This window comes from Microtus pennsylvanicus, chromosome 14 (assembly GCF_037038515.1).
Source record: "Microtus pennsylvanicus isolate mMicPen1 chromosome 14, mMicPen1.hap1, whole genome shotgun sequence".
NCBI classification, from domain to species: Eukaryota; Metazoa; Chordata; class Mammalia; order Rodentia; family Cricetidae; genus Microtus; species Microtus pennsylvanicus.
In genome coordinates, this window is record NC_134592.1 from 59,491,909 (window position 1) to 59,506,823 (window position 14,915).

The following is a 14,915-nucleotide window of genomic DNA, read 5'->3' on the forward strand; positions in this document are numbered from 1 at the left end:
AACCATCAGGAGGGAGGGGAATAAACATACAGGAGGAATTCACTTCATAATCTTTAGCAAGCTCCAAATCTCCTAACACTATACTTTGTAACATTCAACTCTAAACTCGTGAGGAACTGTATTTCTGTAATTTCTTATGACATTCCCAGGAAATAAGACCAAAGTCACTAATAGTGCCATAATAGTGGCACATGCAGAAGACAGTAATTCGAGTATATATCTGAGCCTAAAATACCTTGGAAAACCCTGAGATTGGTCAATGATTCAGGGATTATAGACTCACTGCCATCTCATGGGTTCATCCAGGCCAAATGAACAATCCTAGAGAGGATCCTATGGTAGGTTGCTGTGCGATGGTCTTTCAGTACACTGTGAATGTGTTGTTCTCTTTAGTTAATAAATAAAGCTGCTTTGGCCTATGGCAAAGCAGGATAGAGCCAGGCGGGAAATCCTGGCAGAGATACAGGCAAAGAAGGGTGGAGTCTGGGAGACACCAGCCACCCAAGAGGAAGCAAGACATGTAGAAAACACCTTGGCCATGTGGCAATACAGATTAATAAACACAGGTTAATTTAAGATGTAAGAGCTAGCTAGTAATAAGCATGAGACATCAGCCAAATATTTCTAATTAGTATCAAGTCTGAGAAGTTATCCAGGAACTGGCAGGCTGGAGAGAAACCTCTTCTTACAGTACATGGGGTTGGGAGGACTCCTGCTCAGGTCAAGATGCTTTCAAAGGCCCAGTGTACTCAGAGGATTTTGATGTTTTAAGAAAATAGGTAGCTAAAGAAACATGCAATGGAAACTACCCTAATTCCAAGTTTGCTGTTAAGAGGTTAAGGAATTTTGATAATAGCATCCTCCCTTGTGAAGATGGACGCTTAAAAAAAAAAAATCCCACACTAGCTCAGAATTAAGTGTAATAAAGGGTTATTTATTTAGGGGTAAACTCACAGATCACAATCCTCTGCTAGAACGGGGAAAGCAACCGAATCCCTCAGTTGGAAGAGACGTTGACATGTGTTTTACATCAGCATATATAGTATAAGAGGCCATGCCCAAGTGGGTGGGTAACTTAAAGGCTGCTGGCTGTAGGAACTCCTACAACACCCTTGATCTTTTGGCTCATGCTAACCACCATACAATGTTTCTCTAAAGCCCTAGATACTCTATTTTACCATCAACTCCTTTCCAACCACTCACCACCAAAAGTGACTATCTCCACTAAAATAAATGCTTTTGTGTGCTTCCTCTGCAAACCTTCATGAATGACACTGCCTTATCTTCCCATCCACCTTATTTTCACATCTGGCACACATTCCTCCATCTCAAGACTTTGGAACCCCAATCAAAGGCTTTTTCTGTACTTCAACTCGTGGCTTCAGCATTTTTGTATCAACCTCTGAGTTCCTGAATATTTTAATGTTCTTTGCCCCCACTTGAAAAAAAATGATAAATTATCACATCTCCTAAGCTGTTCACTATGGAAATCATCATTTCAAGTGTCACATTCAGAACTTCTCATATTTTCAAATTTTCAGTCTTCAACTGCCATTATTTCTACTCAGAGCAAATACAGACTAGGTTTTCCCTTGCAGATACCATAGTTATCATATGGAAGCTTCGAAAACAACTAAATAAGCAAGAAGTTAAATTTAGGACACACAAAGAAAGATCATTAGAGTTAGAGACAAAAAAAAAAATCACCAGTCCACACAGTTGTGTAATTTCCACCTTAGCATCGTTCCAGTCTCAGCGTCTGAGGTGGACAGGCAGAACTAAACTGCTGTCGCTGGCACAGGAATAGACAGAAATGGAAACCACTGCATTAAGCAAACAAGTCAACTGCGAATACATACTGCAGCGTGTCTTCTCTCACACGCAAGCCCTTCACTTTAGTGTATGAAAGCGACAGAAATGAAAGAAAGGGGACTGGGCTGGCTACTGTCATGTCAACTTGACACAAGCTAGAGAGGAAGGAACCTAATGGAGAAAAGGCCTCCAGAAAAATCAAGCTGTAGAGAAGTTTATGGAGCATTTTCTTAATTAGTGATTTGTAGTAATATGGGCGGCGGGGCTGCGTTCCCAGCACCCTGGCCGCCTGCTCGGCTAGCTTATGCCCCGAAATAATTACACGGACAATGTATTCTTTTAATCACTGCTTGGCCCCTTTCTATCTAGCCTCTTCTAGGCTAACTCTCGCACCTGGACTAGCCCATTTCTAATATTCTATGTAGCACAGCTAGGTGCGGTTACCGGGAAGATTCTAGCCTAAGTCCATCCTGGGTCGGAGCTTCATCTTCCCAGGAGCGGGGAGCATGGCGTCTCTCTGAGGTGTCTGCTCCCGAGAGGAGAGCTGTGAGAGATGTGGGTGGGGCCACCTCAGGGCTAGTGATGCTGGGTTCTATAAAAACAGCAGGTTGCAGCAAGCCAGAAGGAGCACTGGTATGGGAGAATTGTCTATATTCTGTCAATCATGTTTTAAATAAACGCTGATTGGCCAGGCAGGAAGTATAGGTGGATCAACCAAACAGGAAGTAGAGGAGGGGCGATGAGAACAGGAGAATGCTAGGAAGGAGGAAGCCCATTTCCCCATTCCTGCCCAGACTCCAAAGAAGCAACATGTGATCTGCCCCGGCTGTGAAAGGTACTGAGCCACATGGCTAACATAGATCAGAATAATGGGTTAATATAAGCTATAAGAGCTAATAAGTAGCCTGAGCTAATGGGCCAATCAGTTTATAAGTAATGCAGACTCTCTGTGTGATTTTCTTTGGGGCTTGCCGGCTTTGGGGTACGAGGCGGGACAGAAACCTCAACAAGCAGGCCCCCTCATTGTTACAGAGCACACTAGTAAGCAGTAATCTTCCATGGCCCCCGCATTCTTACCTCCAGCCTGCATGCTTCCACAGGTCCCCTCCATAGTTCCTGCATTGTTCTCCTGCCCCGATGTTCTTGCCCTGTTTTGAGTCACTATCCTGACTTCTTTGAATGAACACTGATGTGGGAGAATAAGCCCAATGAACCCTTTCCTCTCCAAGTTGCTTTTGGACATGTTTCATAACAGGAATAGTAACCCTAAGACAGGAACCGTAAGAAAGATAGTTCCAGAGGGGGGCGGGCTCAGGGAACATCACAGAACATGGGGACATAAGACGGATGGAGACTGTGGTACAGTGGTGCCTTTGGAACATGGCATTGCTCATGTCCTCGCGCTCAGCACACAGCACAAGCCTGGCCTGTCAACATCCTACCATGGTATGAGAGAGGAGTTTGTAGGTCTTCCAATGCCCTGCGCGTTTAGGCAGATAATGGCAGCTAAGGAGTTTAGATAGGTTTCTGAATATCTAGAGGCAGTTAATGGTTAGTAGGAAGAAGGAAGATTTTCTTTTGTGGTAATACCACTGTAAGGAGCCCAAAATCCTGTAAATAAACTTTACCCGGGATGCTTTATGTAATCTTAATAAAATGCAGTAGGTAACCAGGAAAAACAAGAATAAGTAAGAACATAAATGTAAAGGACTGGTGGAAAGGGACCCACATGAGTAAGAGGGAAACGGAGGTAAATACATTATATATGAACCAAAATTCCACAATGTATGCATAATTAACATATGCCAATAAAAATAATTTTAATAGAGTAAATGAAAGCAGACAAGAGGGTTGGGGGGAAGAGACTAAGAGCAAAGCATGTGGGCCTCCTTCAAAAACTAGAAATAAAACCAAAAGTCAACGAAATGACGGAAAAGACGACTAGAAATTCCCTACTGCTAAGTTTTAATCAGTGTAGGTTAGACTTTCTTCTACAAAAATATAAAAATGTTTTATCAAAATTTATATTAGATAAAAATGTCCACTAGAATAAAATATCTTACCCATAAATTTCTAGTACAGGAACTGATAAAAGAAACTTTCCAAGGCAACACTAGCAGCACCTGTGGAACTTAGTGTAAGGAATAAAACAATGACTTACCAGTTTAGAAGCTCTATGGACTTCCTTCTTGATGTCTTCTACTAGGAAGCCATAAACTCCTTCTTCTTCTTTACCTCTCTGCCAAATTCCACTTGACATTAACTATGAATATATACTCAATTAGGAAATGCACTCCAAGAAACAAGATTCGAATTAATAAATGTATACGTTACTATTTTTTTCATGGCCAATAAGAGGCAATTAACAGCATTGACTGAGTAACAGACAGTCAGACAGAGCCTTATCAGCCACACCCGGCACTCTAGTCTGCTGTAGTGCTGGAGGATTTTCATGCTGTTCATAACAAAATACAATTTTAAAAAGGCTAAGTCTAGGACCAGCATTTGTGGTGGTTTGAATAAGAATGGCTCATATATTTGAACTCTTAGTCAACGTGGAAGTGAACTATTTGAAAGGATTACAAGGATTAGGAGGTGTGGCCTCATTGGAGGAAGTGTGTCACTGGGGGTGAGCTGAGAGGTTTCAAAAGCCCAAGCCAAGTGCATGGCTGGTTACAGATCAGGGTGTAGCTCTCAGGTACTTCTCTACAACTCGTTGACTTCCTGCCACCATGCACCCTGCCATGATTATGGACTAAACCTAGAAACTGTAAATAAGCTTCCAATTAAATGCTTTCTCTTCTAAGAGCTCCCTTTCTCATGGCATTTCTTCACAGCAGTAGAGCAGTGACTAATACAGTACTCTTTTGAAGAATTATGTTAAAAGTCAGACTATAATTAAAGCTTTAATATTAGTAAATATGCTATATAAAACACATCAATAAAAGCAGAGTTTGCAATTAGTAGTTTTAGTCTCAATAATATCCTGAAATACAACTAGTACATATTTGTCTAAGACTTGGGTATAAGAAAATGACTAACAGAAACAATTCTAAAGTCTTTATAAAAAAATAAAAGGTTAAGTGGAAATTTTCCAATGCTAACTTCGTGTTCTCTTAAGGCACAGTATGAAATGATTAGATTCTTAGAAGAATCTACCAGTATACTGAACTCCTAGAGTACAATGGCTGGTGCTAACTGTCAGTCACAGAACCTGCATGTCAAAGGGGACGATTATGGTGACAGCTCTAACTTGGGTGGGAAGACCTGTGCACTGGGAGTTAACGTTCCTTGGCTGGGACCCTGAAGAACTCAAGTGAGCTGAGCTCTGTGTATGTATGTACGTACATACGTATGTATGTATGTATGTATGTATGTATGTATGTGTGTGTGTGTGTGTGTGTGTGTGTGTGTGTGTGTATGTATTCTCTGCTCTCTGCTTATCAGCTCTTAAGCCTTGCCACTGTGCCTTCTCCACCATGACAGACTGTGGCTGGACTGGGGGCCAGAACACAGTAGCCTCCTTCAAGTTGCTCAGGACACAGCACAGCAACAGAAAAAGCACCTGAAACAACCACTGTCTTGGATATAACACAGACAATAAAGCAGAAGTGATGATAATGAAAACTAGATAGGTGATGGTTTCATCTAGGGTCTCTCCCCCATCCCCATACGATATACCGTGAGCAGTCCTTATAAGAAGCCTAGCAGTAAGGAGCTAGAAGGAACTACGACTAAAAGCATATGAGCGGCCATTGGAGGGAGACCCTCCAGCTTCTTAGGAAAGCCTTCAGATGTATCTGGGTGACATCTAAATTGGAGTCACATTAGTGACTCAGCCAAAAACTATTCAGAGAATAAATATTGCTTTTCTCTGTTAAATTTCGGAATAATTTCTATAGCACTCACAAAGAACTAACTTGGTTTTATGCAGCTGTAGCAAGCTAACCGTCTAAGGCACCAGGAACTTGCTTCATTTCAAGTTCTCTGAAATGGGAAGCGAACAGATCGAAGGGAAACAAAGGGAAATCATCTACAAGTGAAGTCTTTGCTCTTCCCCTGAGCAAATCCTATTACCGCCTATTTCTTTTCTACTAATATTAATGACCTTTGGTCAGAACTTTTCCTTCCGATTCTCTATGAAATAAAATACTTTCCTTCTACTGCCTGAGCCGTCTAACAAGTCTTTTCTGAGACATATAACTAGCAACAAAGGAAACAAAAGGTGGTAAAAGGGTACTTCCCTTAGAGATCTAACTATTCTCTCCTTTTTAATAGAAAGATAAAACAGGTAAGGATAAGTCTTTATATGCACCAAGTAATCTCAGGACCTTAAAATCCAATACAAAAATGATATTTTATATAGATAAAATCACTTATTAGTGATGTACCTAATTCTTAGAAATTAGTGTCATCTATTTCCTCTCTAGTACACATTTCCAGAACTAGCGTCTACTTACCAAACAGTAGTAATGGACACTGAAATTCCATTTCTCGTAAGTTTTCTTTTCTCCGTATTTATTGGGACAGTCATCACTTTTTCGGCAGAAAATACAAGCTAATAGCAAAAAAGTAGGTAAATATAAAATTTATCTTAAAATTAGAATAATTTATAGAATTAGTGCTTCTTTGATGTGTGTGTCCACGTGTGAATGGTGGTCAGAGGACAACCTCGGGTGCTTCAGCTCTCCCTTTCCAGTTTGCTTATGGCAGGGTACCTTCCGCCATCGGCTGCTGCTGCACACACCAGGCCGTCTCTGCCTCGCATCCCCTTGTAGGGAGGGACACCAGGAGCACAGCAATGTGCCACCATGCTTAATTTCATGTGAGTTCTGGCGTTCAGAACGAGCACAGCAAATACTTTACCCGCTACTGCAAATCCCCAGCTGCAGAATTTTGTCCACTTGGACAAGGGTCTTGGGTAGTTCATGTCTATGGTTTCAGAGGACAGTCCAAAAGAAAGTGATACAGACCTCATTCTCAAATAAGTGTGATTATGTTTTGATCTCTGTGGTAGCTCCGGAAGGGATGGTGTCAAATGCCTGTTTGTTTTTGCCAGCCTCAGAATTCTCTTATGGTTAAAATAAGAACATTAGCTGCAGAAGTCTAGGGCAAGCAATCGGCCGACTAAAAAACTAGGAAAGAAGTGGAGGAGAATGGATATATACAAGAGTAAGGGTTTTAAAAAGCTCACATATACACCGCAGAGTAGGGGGTCAGGTGTGCACCCATGGACATGCCCATGCTCATGATGACCCAAGAAAACAAAAACTGACTGCTGGAGGCCTTGAAATGCATTTATAACCAATACATTAGAAAGACCTCAAATTGATAAGGGCCCCAAAGGCCAATATACTCCATTAAGCATTCATTTTTAAAGCAGACTAAAATCCATTAAAATTGTGCTACTTCATTAAATTTACTTTTTAAAAATTACCTTTACCAGAACAAATACTGGTTTCTATGAAGCACACTGATTTAAATAAAAAACCAGAGGTATGCATCCAAGGGGAAATCAAGTCAGAGTAAGGGTATATTTAGCAAGTGTACAATGGTATTACATAAATCACTACAATTTCTAAACTACTAGCATTGCTGATATAACTCAGGAGGCAGAGCAAGAAAAGACAAAGGTATGTGGGGATAGAGGATTGGTAGGAACAAATTTCCTTGTTCAAAGTAAGGTAGAGTCAACAGAGACTAAAAGTGATCGTCAAGAGGATGGATATTAAGGCAACTGGAGAGTTGGCTCGTTTGGTATAATATTTATCGCACACATGAGAATCTAAGTTTGAATCTCTAATACCTGTAAAAAGTCAGACTCAGTTGTACAGAATTCCTACACTAAGGAGGCAGAAACTGGTGGATTCCTTGCCAGACAGTTGAGTCAACTGGATGAGTTCAATATTCAGTGAGATGACGCATCTCAAAAAAAAAAAAAAAAGCCAGGAGGTGGCAGTGCACACCTTTAATCCCAGCACTTGAGAGGCAGAGGCAGGCAGATCTCTGTAAGAGAAACCTTGTCTCGGAAACCCACCCCCCCAAAAAATGCTGGGCATGATGACATACACCTTTGAACTTTGACTCCAGTACAAGGGAGGCAGAAGCCTGTGGATTTCTTTGAGTTCAAGGCTGCCTGATCTACAGAGTGAGCTACAGGGCAGTCAGGGACAAGTATAGTGAGAACAAAACAAACCAAAGGCCCCACAAAGCCTAAAGGAGGGAGTAGCAGTATACAGAGTAATAATGTGGATTCCTCACCATTCGCAGTAGCAAGTCAACAGATATGGCTTAGAATAAAGAAACCAACCATGTGTCAACAGGGGAGATTGCTGTAAAATGAGAAATTTTCCTTTTCATGTTAAGACTTTTGTCTATTGCTTATATTGTCCTCATTTTCAAAGAAAAAAAAAACCACGAAAAATTTAAACAATAATTTTCACAGATTCAAATCCTATCTGACAAATGACATAAGATATACAAAAATAAATCTGAAAAAATGTCTCTGGTAGCAAATTCAGTATGTCGAAGTGAAGACAATCATAATAGAACATACTGACTAAGCATGATCAGAATAGTCATTCTTATGGCTAGATATTATTCAAATGAATTTTATTGTAATAAAAATATTGTAAATAGTTACTTACCAAGATTTTGTGAGTCATCAGGTTTATTTTCATTCATTTTACTAGGAAAGTAAGAACATAAATCTTAATTTAAAAAATCTCTAACCATTTTTCTTAAATTCAATCAGTACGTGATTGCAATCAAGTCATTTATAATCATTTCATGCAAAGTATAGTAGTTAATTTTCACTTCTAGAACAAATAGAGATCAAAAAGTGTGTAAGAATTTGAGGATTTCTTTAGCACTGGAAAGAATATTTAATTATTAAAACAAATACTAGGATTGTGGGATGCCCTACAGTGCACCTAAAAGTTCCACCTAACAGAGAATTGCCTGGATTCCCATATTCCTAAATAAATATTAAAGTATTTTAAAGTCCCCTTGTAATTACATTATCCTGTCCCAAATGTGAGGGATGCCAGCCAGCTATTGTTAACTGTTGGGTTTATAAACATACACCAGCACCTGAGAGTCCCAGCCCTCTTCTGAGGGTAGCATCACTGCATCATCCCGTGTGCTGCAAATCATTACTTGCTCAATGTGACTGGTATATATGATTATATAGTAATTCTAGAATACAATTTCTTTATAACGAGATCCCAATTTCTCTGTGGTTACATATTTTTGGCCTTTTCCTACTACAAAGACTCATGGAATCTCTCTTGGTGAATGACGTCATAAACGTCTGACCAACTCTTTAAACAGTCATGTTACCTAAATTTCTTTAAAAAAAGCTGTCAGAGGTTCCCTGTTCATTGCTAGTTAGCCTAAGATTACCCAGTGTACGTCAGTCTCAAACTTTAGTTTTTCATGTTGTATCAATGCCATCACTCTACAGATGCAATTGGACGCAGCAGGAGACCAGTACTTTCGGTCATTTGGTTTTGTTCGATAAGAAACCCTATTGGTTCTTCCGCTTCGTGATTCTACTGCAGAGTCAGAACACTGTGTTTTTACGCCAGTCCGTGCAAATGAATGAAGACACAGCGCATACACAAGTTGCTTTTGCTATTTTTTTTTCCTGTGACTTTCCCCTCCACTAGGATTGAAGTAAAAACAGCTACTCAAATAGTTGACATTTTGAAGAAATTATATCAATTGTATAGTTTATACTTTTATTTTAGAGACAGGGTCTTACAATGTAGCCCTGGCTGGCCCTGAAATCTTAGAGCTCCACTTGCCTCTGTGTCCCCAGTGCGGCAATGACATCCAGCTCTAGTTCACACTTGTAACATTAGAATTTTTGTTCCTTGATCCCAAAATACGCTTTTCCTTTTTTAAGTCCAGATTTAGGATCTCCCTCTCACATGAGGGCGAGAACCCAGGCACCCTAAATGTTAGGCAAATGCTCTACCATTGGGTTCATTTCACCTTGTCCTGAGAAAGGGACTAAACTGGACAAGGCGACATCCAATTTGCAAGCCTGCCACAGACTACTTATTACAGGCTTGCACCACCACGCCCAGCTGCCATCACTTTATTTCCAACAAGTCTACACACATACTTTTAGTTGCATCTCGAAAGCATTCCCAGTATCAGTCTTAGAAAACAGTCACTCTTCCCTCCTCTGAAGAATCACTATCTTAGTGCCACAGTAAGGAGTCCCCGACAGCTTACCCTCACTTTGATGTTTCAGCAGGCAAGGCCTGATGCCCTGACCTGTATGATTAGTTCTTAATAACATCATGCCATCAAAAGCCAAAAACAGGATCACAGATCTAAACATACATCTTGGCTGGGAACGATGGTGCACATCTTTAGTAACAGCACCCTGGAAGTAGAGGAAGGTGGCTTTCTGTGAATTCAAGGCTACACTGGTCTACACAGTGAGCTCCAGGCCAGCCAAGACTGCAGTGAGATCCTGTCTCAAAAAATAAAAGTGTATTTCTAGAAAAAAACAAACAAGAAAGTCTTTGTTAACTTGTATTAAGATTTGTGAGGGGGCTGGAGAGATGGCTCAACAATTTAGAGCACTGCTCGTCAAAGATCCAAGTTTAGTTCCTAACACCCACAAAAAAGGCTTACAACGACCTTTAACTCCTCTACAAGCACGGGGCAGGCATGTGGTGCACAGACACAAGCAGGCAAAACGTTCATATACATGAAGAAATCTTAAAAAAAGGAAAGATCATAAATTATGAAGCTGAATCATGAAATCATTGATGAATGATGAAATCTAAAAATTCAAATTAAAAAAAATTAGAATCAAGTGAAAATGAAAATATAACTTATCAGAACCTTTAAGAAACAGTAAAAGCAGGACAGGCCTTAGCTCCGTGGCCCAAGCCCTGTGGGGGTCTCTAGTCCCTAAGAGACAAACAGGAAAGGCAGAGGAAAGCTCATGGCCATGCATGCTTACGTTCTTAGAACCAGAGAGAACTCAATGAAGCACTTCAAAGACTCAAAGAAATGATTTGCTTGGAAACAACACGAATGACATTCTTAGCCAGAGTAACCAACAGAGAAAACAAAAATTCATGAGACCTACGAAATGGGGGCTCATTAGCATGAAACCTTGGCCACCTTACCTGGTGGGATATGGTATGTTTTTAAATCAAGCCAAGGTGATGGCTTTACTTTATAAAGGCACTGTCACTCAGCTGTGTATTTACAATGGCTAATTTCATGTGAATTTTACCTAGAAAATGCTATATGTACAACTATTTCTATCAAATATTGGATGGAAGCAAATGCCCAAGTTGCTTTTTCTGTAATGGCCAAAAACCCAATGACCTAAATATGCATCAAAGACAGATTGAAACATTGTAGCATATTTGTACAATGGAATATGATCACTAAACTGCATTTAACTGAACCCCTAAGAAAGACGATGTTCACTACTTACAAACTGAATCACCACATAAATTTTGTATTAGGGATATCTTTTTAAATTAAAAGGAAAATGAATCAAGGTACTAGTGTGTCCTGATTTTCATATACAAATGGCCCTCAGCAAACAGCTTCCCTTGGTCTCTACATATTATGCCCACTGCTTGGGATTCTAATGTCATCCTAACTCACAAAAGGATCTCTGCAGTTTGCATTCCAAAACCTTGTAGTATTCCAACTCAAAAATTCAAGAAGAAATCATGTGGATGTTCTAGACTGTTTAAGGTACACAAGTTCTGATTAAAAAAACGCACACCACCTTCCCTGCAGAAGGGGTATCTGACGCTCCAGATAACCCCATCCCCGGTCTGTAGAAGGATTGCCCAACATTATTGGACAGGTTTTTACAGAAAAGAATGTGGGCAAGGTGGTTAGGAAGAGCAAACTTCTCTGTTTTGGAGTTCTCTCACATCCTTTATTTAGTTATACTGTACATCACTCATTTTCACAAACAGCATCAAATAGAAAACAACACATTTTAAAAATTATTAAATATTTTGGTACCTCAGTTCAAAAATGTCATCAGGCTTAGTGTGCAAATACATATAAAACAGCTAGTAGGTCATAAATGTGAACACATACTGATGATCTTTTTCCTTATTTGAAAGTTCTCCAGTATGTCTCAAATTTTGCTGTTTACAGACTGTGTATCACCTGAAAACAGTCTGGAATTAGGCTGTCTGCGGCCAGGCTGCAGAAGAGTTCTTTTTGTTGTTGATTTTTAAAGAAGGTGGAGATTGGGATCATATATTGGAGAAAATGGGAAAACACAGTTTCATAAGCCAAAGCAGCAGGAGACAGGAAGCAGTCCTTGCAGAAATTTTTATCTCAGGACAGGAAGATGGCTCAGCTGGTGAAGGCTCTAGCCACCAAGCCTGAGACAGAGTAGTAGGAGAAAAATGATTCGCAAAATAGACAATCCCCAGGAAACAGGGTCTCTTGGTCTCTACATATTGGATCACAATGCCTCTGGCCTCCATAAAGCAAGCGCATGCACACGTGCGCACACACTAATTTAATTTCTTAGTTAAATCTATTTTGGGAACTTTAATTAGTTACATAAGAACTACTGGATCTTTGTTTACTTACTGAAGACTGTCGGTACCCTCATAGACATGGTTAAAGGTTAAGGAAAAAAACATATAATATGGTTGTTCCATGTTTAGTAGCTATATTTTAGACATCTGTCTCATTTACATGTATCATACACATGTACCAGTCCATTGAATTCCCACAATAATCCCACAAGGAAGGCTTGTATCCTCATTTTACAGAGGAGACTGGAATCAGTCAAGGTCACACAACTGAGGAAGAAGCGAGGGAGATACTAAGAAAGAAGTCTGGTTCCTGCTGCATGTCTTTAAGTAACATTACCAGGCTTTTCTAGGAAGACCTGTTTTTTAAACCTCTTGCAGAATATTCTAACTGTTCTGTTAAAATGCAATTATTCAAGTCCACCAGTCAGAATCTGTGAGGTACAGGCATCAGCATTCACCGAGCCTTTATAGGAGTATGCTCACAGTAAAGTATGATATTTCTCTATGCACATAAAAGAAAAAGGAAGAGGCTGGGAGCAAAAGCACTTTAAGAACACAGAAAATCTAGAACAGGCAACTTGCTGGTAGCATGTAAGAAGCTCGCAGATTTGTCTGCAATCTTCGGGAAAGGAGACACAGTATTTTTGTGGCAACCTTACAAAAAAAAAAACGATTTCAATGATTGTGCTATTTAAATTTTTTTCTTCCTGGTGAACACTGAAAACAACACTCATTAGCAAGGATGGAGGAGGGTGAAGAAATTATTTTATTTTGGATGTCAGTGGCACTTTCAAAAAGATACTTATATGTTTTGATGATACACTAACCAGTTGCTAATAAAACCTTGAAAGGATCTCTATGTATTTTTTTCCTACAAATCACAAAAACTAACCTGACAATTTCCAGCAAGGAGAAATCTAGAAACTTCTATACGTCTGAAATACTGAAAGTTTACATCTACCGTGCACATCTGAGCTATTCAAAAAGGTACGAGTTTTCGTCGGGGCTTGTGAGAGTCCAGTACGCCATAAAAGACGAACAAAAAGAAAAGCCAAACAAAAACGCCCGACAACTCAATTCTTGAGTTCCTCTTAAAATAATTCGATAATAACATAGTCGGCCAATGAATGAAGAGGGCGAAAAGGCAGGCGGAGAGGCTAGACCTCTATCCCCATTGTTAGCAAACACATCTGTGAGCCACCGCTGTTACTGTAGCCAGTTTCAAATGAGCCAAGAGGCTCAGATTTTTGCGGTACACGAGACTTGTCAAAGTGTGAAAGAAAAATACCCGGGTTTGAAACACAAAGGAGACTCAGATTTCACCTTAAATCCCCACGAGGCATTTCAAGGCTGTCATTTCTCTGCGGTGCGGGGGACCGGTCTGAGGAGCCACTGGGAGCCACGTCGAGCATCCCTCCGTTGCCACCCGCCCCCTACCTCCTGTCTTTCATTAAGAAAGGGCAGCTCGCCCACCTACGGCAGCGCGGGGCTGCAGCTGCGCCCGTGCGCAGCGTGCAGCGCAGAAGAAGCCCGCACCGCGTCCGCCCACCCGGCCGACCGTGCCCGGGACCCTCCTCCGTCCCACCCGGCCAGGTCCTCACCAGGCGCCGAGCAGATGTCCCTGGGCCGCTGCGTGACCGCCCGCGTCTAGCGCTGCGCTGCCGTACGCCCACCCGGCACGGCCCCATGCAACGGCTCGCAGAATTCAAATTTGCCCACTTCCGCCTGCGACCCGGAAGGTACGGCTGCTCCGCTCCGTCCCGCCCCGCCGCCGTGGAAGTGGGGAGGAGGAGGAGGAGGAGGAGCTGCGTCTGCGCCGTGGCTTCTGGGGTGATCTGACGAGGGGCGTGAGCTGGACGGGTGCCGGCGAGTTCGTTCCGGAGACCTGCCCAGGGCCCTAGGCACCCCCAACAGGCTGGGACTGAAAATCAGCATACCCCTTGCTAATGAGAATGCGAGTGAATGCACGTGCTGGCTGCGCTCTCCCCAGGGATTCTTTTACATTACAGTTCCCTATTGTCCTGGGAGAATTCTTGCTTGGCCCTGGGGGTGTCGGTTCCTTTTAGCGAGAGCCAGGATGATTTTTTTGTTGTTGTTGTTGTTGTTCCAAATGTCTGGAAATCCTATCTGAGAGGTTTGAGAAACTTCCACAAGGATTTCGGTCCTTTAGGCAGGTGACTAAACATTAGACCTGGGGTCAATAGTGAACAGCTAAAGCCCGAGAGCACTGATTTAAACTTCGTTTCCCCAAACAACTTTTCGTCAGTGTCTTTCAAGACACAAAAGATTTGCTGGATTTCTAGAATCCAGACTCCTGGGTTCTAGATACCTGGCATGAAGGTACAAAGTTATTTGTTAACCAGTGTAACGTTTTTAACAGTGGGAAATGAGAAATAATCTGTCCACCAATAAAGAAAGATTAAATGATGTTTTAGAATTCGATATACTGATACTGAAGGTGTTCAAAGTTCAAAGACCAGCGATGTTGAAATGCTAAGAAGTCTACTTTAGAAGAATTGTAAGACGTTTCTTTGGAAGTACGTGCATATG

At 41.2% G+C, this 14,915-nt stretch overlaps 1 protein-coding gene across 4 annotated transcripts in view; it reads right to left on the reverse strand.

Moving 5' to 3' along the window:
- G2e3 (G2/M-phase specific E3 ubiquitin protein ligase) overlaps positions 1–14,143 on the reverse strand; it is a 39,361-nt gene extending 25,218 nt beyond the window's left edge. Inside the window, exons 1-4 of one of the 4 annotated variants that reach the window (XM_075947522.1) lie at positions 13,967–14,143; positions 8,460–8,500; positions 6,273–6,370; positions 3,974–4,075 (exon numbers count right to left, since the gene is read on the reverse strand). In XM_075947522.1, the coding sequence (XP_075803637.1) occupies positions 3,974–4,075; positions 6,273–6,370; positions 8,460–8,496 (237 nt within the window). In that variant the 5' untranslated portion in view covers positions 8,497–8,500; positions 13,967–14,143. Of the gene's footprint in view, positions 1–3,973; positions 4,076–6,272; positions 6,371–8,459; positions 8,501–13,688; positions 13,860–13,966 lie in introns of those variants that run through there. The other 3 variants (XM_075947520.1, XM_075947521.1, XM_075947519.1) reach the window with 3 other exon arrangements.
- Positions 14,144–14,915: the final 772 nt, after the last annotated feature.